At 45.5% G+C, this 7,808-nt stretch overlaps 1 protein-coding gene across 1 annotated transcript in view; it reads left to right on the top strand.

Annotated features, from left to right (window-relative positions):
- The window catches only part of LOC103357689 (tankyrase-1), a 102,132-nt gene that overhangs the window by 12,164 nt on the left and 82,160 nt on the right, over nt 1-7,808 (top strand). Inside the window, exon 4 of the mRNA XM_008282356.1 lies at nt 939-1,034. Coding sequence (XP_008280578.1) covers nt 939-1,034 — 96 coding nt within the window. The remainder of the gene's footprint in view (nt 1-938; nt 1,035-7,808) is intronic.

The raw sequence follows: 7,808 nt of genomic DNA, 5'->3' as shown, positions 1-7,808 counted from the left end.
TGTGCTTCTTTCCTTTCCTTTCCTTTCCTTTCCTGTCTCTCCTTCTACATTTTCCTTTCCTTTCCTTTCCTTTCCTTTCCTTTCCCTTCCTCACTCCCTGCCCTCTCTCTCTGTGTCTGTGCTTCACATGATGTTTTGTTGTGCTCTTCCTCCCCTCTCCTCGTCCTCTACCTCTCCCATCCTCTCCGACTCTCAGCCCCCCTCCCGTCCTCTCCTGTCTCCCCCCGTCTCTCTCTCTCTCTCTCCCCCCTCTCCTCTCTCATCTCGCTCTCCGCTGCATCGCTCAGTCAGTTGGAGAGGCGAGAGTCTCTCCACTCGCACTGCCAGCCCGCCTCGTCGCTGTTGCTGCCTCGATTAGCTGTGGTCCCTCGCCTCTCCCTTCCTCACTCATTTTTATTTTTATTTTTTTTTTCACTCATCTCCAGAGCTCCATCACAGGCCTCCCTCCCTCCCTCGCCCGTGGAAGTGTGATGTGTTTTGTCGCCGGTCACGTAGCTGTTTCGCTGGGTCCGCCGTTTCTCCGGCAGTGTGGTGTAGCGTAGCAGTCGCTGCTTTTTGTTGTGGCATGTCTGTTTACATCAGCAGCATGGCTCGCAGGGCAGGGGCAGCCAGGGGCAGCCGAGGGAGCAGCACTAGCAACAGAGGAGGAGCAGCCAGAGGAGGAGGAGGAGGTGGAGGAGAGAAACGTGAAGCAGGACTTGCAGAAGCGCTGCCAGGAGAGCCAGGAGGAGGAGGAGGAGGAGGAACAGGAGGGATAGCAGAGGATCAAGTGGTAGAAAAAGGAGGAGGTTCAGGAAGAGCAGTTTATGGAGCAGGATGTGGCTCGGCAGTAGCAGCAGGAGGAGCAGGAGGTGGACTGGGAGGAGGTGTTTGCCGAGGAGTTTGCATGTCAGTCCAGGAGCTCAGCTACTGTCTGTGTCTGCCCTGTTGTTGTACAGTGTTACTGCAGCATGGAGCCGACCCCAACATCCGCAACACCGACGGCAAGTCCGCCCTGGACCTGGCTGAACCCTCCGCCAAGGCTGTGCTCACAGGTCAGTGCACTGTCCGTCAAATACGATGCACACACACTGGACAGCACATTTCTGTATTCTCTGTGTATTCTCTGTGTGTATTCTGGTGTCAATTGCGTGTGTGTTTAAACAAATATCTGTCCTGCTTTTAATTCCTGGTGTGATTTCTCTGTGCACAACTTTCAACCGCCATTCATTTCCTCGTTCGGTCCAAGGCTGTCGGCAGCATCACCTCTCTCTGTCTGATCCATCACACTCTCATTTTGCAAGGCTGCGCCGCTCAAGGTGGACACATCGGTCACTACATTGCATTTTCTCGCTCTGTGCCTCTCACCAAGGCTCTAGTCACCGGTCAGAAGCATTTCTTCTCCATTTCCTTTCTTTTCTGTTCTCATTTTTTTTCCCCTCTTTGACTCCTTTTGGCTGAGGCTGCACTCATTGATCAGACACTCAATGAACCCTCCGGCTGTGTTGTGGGGTTTTTTAATTTGGTTTGCTGGCCTTTTTGTTTCCTATCCTCCCCGTCTCTCTTCCTTCATTGCAAATACATAAACACAGAGTGTGAGAACTTTCCACCTCCCAGCCCATCACTCAGATGCTCGAGTGCCCTCATGCGGAGCCTGGATAAGGCTTGATCATAACCATCATTATTATCGTCCCACCTGGGTTTCAAGGTGGAGTCTGTGGTTCTGGAGAGTTCATATTTAAGATTGCATGTGCGAGCTTTACTGCCCCTCTGGCTCGAGCTGCCCCTCCGTCTCCCTATTTCCTCCCTCTTGTGTACAAGTACGAACATGTGCACGCTCTAATGTGCACAGGATATGCTGGAATAGTGCCGTGCGGATCAGTCTGAGCCACTTTATTTGTTTCCCATTTGCAGAGCCAAAAGCTGTGTACGAACGGCGGATTATTTTTTTCAGCACAGACACAGAACAGACAGCCAGCAGACCATTCTGGGATATTCGCTGAATTTGACAAAATTAGAATAGATTGGAATCTAAGGCCAACACAGACAGTCCAAAGCTCACTGACTTCTCCAATTTTTACACCAAAATATTCAGCTCGTATATTCAGTGTTTCTGTTCAATAAAAAAAAAAACTCATTGGAGCGCTTTAGCGACCAACGTGGGACTCTAAAGCTTTGCAGTGAAACCCAAGCTAATTACCGGTTCTCTCATTGTTACGAGCTCCTAAAGGCAGCAGGACTCATTACACCTATTCAGTAGAAGAGGAACCGCTGGGACACAGTTAAAATGAGGAGCTAATTAAAAATATATGTCTTTTAAATAAATTATTTTTAGCATTTTTTTTTTTTCCCAGCTTCCTCTTAATTAGAAACCTGAACGCTGAGACTCGTAAAAACTTTCATTTTGTTTGAGGTTTTGCATCTTTGCAAACCTTTCATCACTTGTTCTGATTTCGCGTTCAGGTGTCGGGCGGGTTTACGTCGACGGCGAGTGTTTATCTGGTGTTTTCTTCAGATGGGGAAGCTTGAAAGACAGGCTCCTTATTGGACTAAATGAACCTTGTTTTTGTTTAGTGCACGCGTAAAGAGAATTTTAGATTTAAAATCGGTTCCTGCGCTCAGTTTCTCTCAGTAGGTATTGACACAGACTCTAAATCAGTTTTTTTCTGCGGCTCCACTTCTGTGTTTACACTGAATTACATCATTAATTCCCTCTTGTTCGGTCTCGGTGGTAGATGAGATAAACCTGGAGATGTACCACAGAGAGGAGCTGTGTAGTTTCAAATCATTGGGGGAGGATGAGGGGAGGATTTCAGCAAAGCCGTCCTGTGAAAAATTATCGTCCTTGCCAGCTCGAATTGAAATGAGGTTGTGTGGTGCTTGAATTATTGAACATGGGCACATATGTTGCAGTCAGAACCCTTCACCCCGTCTCGTGGTGCAAGTTTTACAATGGAGCTGTCAAAGGAGGAGACGTACGAGCAGTAAAACCGGGACATCCAGACACAGAGTCTGTATATATGATAGAAAATGTTTACCAAGCGCTGCAGACTTAAACGTCGGTGACCGTGTGTGTTTACGTGTGGTACGTAAAGATTCAAGGCAGCTAATGGTGTAAACAACAAAGCGAGACCGACTCAAACGGAGTGCTGCTTACAAATTGGAGTACACCGAGTGCAGCTTTGTTGTGTTTGCACGCTGATGCAACGGCTCAAAGGTGAGGATTAAGAAAAATGGTTTCAGTCTGTCTCGTGTTGGAAGAAAAATGTGAGTCTTTTAGTCAGAAGAGCAGGAGAGGATTTTTTTTTTAACCAACATGGCCGGTGTCGTGATACTATCGGCCCAAACGTTTTCAAACTGCGAGGCGTCTGGAACAGGAGACCTGAGGCGGAGATATTGCTCGAGGTGAAAAGGACAAATGCATGCTGGTGTTCTGGAAGCAACAGGAATTTAGTTATTGTAGTTTTCCTCCGTGCTGATTCGGCCCGTTCGCCAGCACTGTCAGCATCAGCAGCAGCGGCGGCTGTGACACACAACTCCTGGAGGCAATTAAGGAACTTGAGCTACTTCTGCTCCAAGTCATAACTCAGTCAAATACGAACACAGATGCAAAACACATATTTTTCGATTCAGTGTGACTTATACTTCCAGATGATTTCATTATCTCTGATATCTGTTGCAAATAAATGTTTGCAAATCTGCTTAGAAATCATAAAAAGCAAAGAAAGCTCACGTTACTCAAGAACTTGCCGGAGGATTTTCACACTTTTGCGATCCGGTGGCGTTACCTGTACGTCCACGGAGAGGCAATTTGGCAAACCGTGAGAACTGCAGCGACGATTGCTTCTCGGCAAAATGCGCCATTTGTAAACTCAGATTTACTTTGTGCATCGATTCGCCTCAACGCTTGCCGATCTTCTGGGTCCACTGTGACCTTTAGACGAAGCAACATCCCACAAAAGGCAGAACGAAACAGAGATCAGAAAACTGTACACCTCCTGACGAATCATCAACGGCAGGAACTGCTCAGCCTTCAGTATAACCTTCAGTTATCCAAACGATTGAGGTGGTCAAAAACTTTAAACTAAAAACAATAACCATAAACATAGATGTGTGTAGAAATCCTATAACTGCATCTACAAGATGCAAGTCTGAAAATTGATGCCAGTGTGGAAGTAGCTTAATTCTGCATTTTCTCTTATGGCCAGCAGGGGGCGACTTCTTGGGTTACAAAAACAAGCCTGATTGTATAGTAGTTTATGAGAAAATGACTTTACTTGTTACTTGATTTGTTGCCTCAGTGAACATTGTCCTGATGAGTTTATGATCTGAGTCGCTCGTTTCACATCTTGTTTAGTACCGAATGATTTTTATCGTGTAAAATATTGCACTAAATAGATGATAAACCGGTGTACGCTAAAGGGCGTGGCTACCTTGGAATTCACAATTCGGTGGCGTATGTGGAAATTACATTGATCTCAAGTTGTCAATCAGATCCACGTCTTTCTCGGTTTATAAAATCCCAGACGACGATGGCTGATTTTAACCTGAAGGCGTCAAAAAGGTACTTCACAAACCAATTGGTGACTTTTGTTTTTATATACAGTTAATGGGAGATGTACAGGATTTATTTTAGCAACTACACATATGGTGCAAATCCAAATTTAGCAGTTTTGTGCAACTTAACGTCTGACAGAAATCTTTTATTAGAAAGGGTTTCCCAGCTCAAAATGAGACGAAGGTCTTACATTTTTAAACGGAAATGATTTTTTAGTCTCAGAATATTGCTCCTGTATAATTGTATGAGGTGATTTGGAGTTAAAACTGCTTTTAGTTTTAATAGAATAGGGGCTGAACCAGGGATTTTCACTTTCTCCAGCTCCGGTCCGTTTATGTGTTTCACGACGCTTTGCCAGGACGCGGCATCTGGAGCGTCTGACTGGAATGCAGCAGTGTTTAAGATTACTCCTTACATCTGCGCCTTTTTTTTTTTCCTGCCGTGACGTGTGACTCGGTGTTGTTTGTGAAAGAGGGTCGCCACATTATAAACACCGATGCAGAGCTGAAGATACACAGAATGTGACTAAACGCTCATTGTTTCAGTCAAGTGTGAGCCCGAGCAGATGGGCGTGTTTTGAAATTTTAATGAAAAAGACAATAGTAAGGCATTCGCAAGGACAACTAAATGTTATCTTCCCACTTTCAACATCTGCTGTTTCCACAGGCGTCCAGCGATGCGTTCAGGTGAAAAGCAGCAGCTAAAGAGAAACTAGTTGATCGGTGCTCCGACTCTCCGCTCCATCATCATCCTGCAGTGGTGTTTTTTTCTGTATTCTGTCTGCGGTTCAGATCAAACCGTTCACCACACGTTGTTAGTAATATGGATTATGTTTTTAATAGTACACACTAATGATCTAAACTATCGCCCTGTTGCGTTGTCTGTGCACCTCACGCCGCCCGCCCCGCCGCAATTACCGCGAGAAGCGATGCATTTAATGCGCTGCTGTGACAGACAGTTTTATTATTGAATATACGGTCAGGGTTTCGTAAAGGCTGCAGAAAATTTTTGAGCTAAGCCTCCTTAATTCTATTTCCGGGAGAAACCCTTCAACAGGAGTGTAATTGTGATTGTATACGACCGTGTGTGTTTGTTTATTTGCAGCCTCTGCGTGGCGTTCTGCGGCGACGCCCTGCCCGAGCCTTTTCCTCCCTCCTCTGTCGGTACGATTTAGAGGTCCTGCTCTATTCCTCTTCCCTGCCACAGGCCAGCACAGCTTTCAGCTTCACTCTGCGGTGATGGAAGTTTATATTGACCCATAAATTAGCTATACTGCTGTGCCACATCCAACAGGCTGCTCTCAGAAATGATAAACTCTGTTCCCTGTTAGCTGGAGATGTGAAATGGAAAGACAGAGAACATTACTTCCTCTTTTTTTTCCTGCTCAGCAGATTCCAACACCCCTCATACTGTGTTTAAACCCGTAGAAGCACCTACACGAGTTTATTTGTTTTGGCGTTTTGTGAAGTTCATCATAGAGTTTGTTTTCCTGATCAGGACGAACATCAGAGCGAAGCAGGGCCCGCGTCGACTGCCAAGCCTTTGTTCGGTTTCCTCGTTCAGGAACTTCCTCGATGCGCCTCTTTACGTACGCGACCAGGGGATTCTGGAGACGAAGTATCAAACAACGCGACTGCTCATATCACAGCAGGGGGTCGTCTCACATGCACAACTGCACTTCCCACGTAGGGCGTTTGATGACAAGAGCTCAGGCGATGTGCTTCTCATCATTGTTTGCAGGAGCACAATGAGCTCGTAAGGACTGACGCTACATCTACCGTTGCTGGTTGAGCAGCTTGTCTCTGTGACTAGACGACAAGCTTCTTCTCTTAAAGCTCGTCTAAATTGGTATGCATTACCAGTCGGCTGTTGCAACATCAGGTGCTCAAAAAAACAAGCAATTAAGTCTGCGAGGAATGTAAATTTTTCAAAGCTAGAGAAGGAAAAAAAAAAAAAGAAGAGGCTGGTGATAAAACTCTCCTTATTACTCTGTTGTAGAGTAAAAGCTTGAAGAATAGAAAGTTAATTATGCTGTTGCTTATCAAGTTACAAAGGAGTTCATGCACAGATTTGCTGTGAGATTATCCTATCGCTGAACGGTCAGCGGCTCCTGGAGCTAATCGTGGATGACCCGCGGTACGCCGGTTCGTTAGCGCCGATGTAAAGTCCTGCGTCAGTGTGAAGCAGGTTGAGGAGTACTCGAGAAATTTGCATTTTGTGATCAAGCAAAGTCATTTTCGGTACAACCTCCAGGCACAGCTCTCCATCAGGAGTTGAGTGAGTAGCCCATTTAATCAATTATGCACAGCTTTTGATGGACAAAGTGTTTCGCGTTGGATTCCTTTTAAAACCAGAGAGCAGTGAGCTTCAAAATGAACCTTGGCTGACAAACAGCGGCTTACGTTATGGGCCACAAGTGTCAGATAAGAGTCTCGCTTTGAATGCATCTTAACCTCCTCGTTGCCATCCACATTCACTACGCTAATGAACACAAGGCCGTTATGTAAGCGCTTTACGTTTTCGAGCAGTCGCCTCTTGTGCTGCGTCTCACCCTCGACATCGTGTTTCTGCCATTAGCTAATTACCGAGCCGTGTTTGTTTGACTTGAACTCAGAAAAACTTTCACATCAGCAAACCCAATCAGTGTTTTGATCTCAGCTGCTTTAGATCTTCTTTTGCGAGCCACTATTAAAGCAGTGGCAATTATTCATTGGTTTGTTTGTGGCCCAGTTCACTTGTGTACCACTGAACTCCTTCCCAAAGGCAAAGCAGTGCCTTAAAATACACTCACCAAAATATATCAACTTAAAGGTAAAACACTAATTTTACAGGGTTTCAGTCGACTTTTTCAAACCTCAAACTCGTAATTTGACTATTTGCACAAGAGCTGAATCATTAGTGGACATTTATTATTTAAAGGACAAGTTAAGCCAAGTTAAGACTGCTGCAATTAGTGACACTGAGACTGAAAATGAGTCGAGATTATTTTAAACTACTGATGGTGATATTAACCAGTAGTCATTACCTGATGAGACAGAAGACGTAGGACCTGCAAGTCACAAAGTGTATTTAGCTGTAGCACCTGGTTTTGCCACCAGGTGGAGCTGCTTAATGTTTATTCGTATGGATGATTGCGACTTGTTTGCTGTGTTTAATACGATCACTGGAACTTTTGTGCAGATACGCTCCACCGTTACCATCCATGTTTACTTCCATAAACACTGAGCACGCTCGCTGCGTGTGACGTCGTCGTGTCCTCTTCTGCGCATGC

Source organism: Stegastes partitus, unplaced genomic scaffold (genome assembly GCF_000690725.1).
Source record: "Stegastes partitus isolate 25-593 unplaced genomic scaffold, Stegastes_partitus-1.0.2 Scaffold268, whole genome shotgun sequence".
Taxonomy (NCBI): domain Eukaryota; kingdom Metazoa; phylum Chordata; class Actinopteri; family Pomacentridae; genus Stegastes; species Stegastes partitus.
The sequence above is the reverse complement of the archived record's forward strand: the minus strand, read 5'-3'. Positions and strand labels throughout refer to the sequence as shown.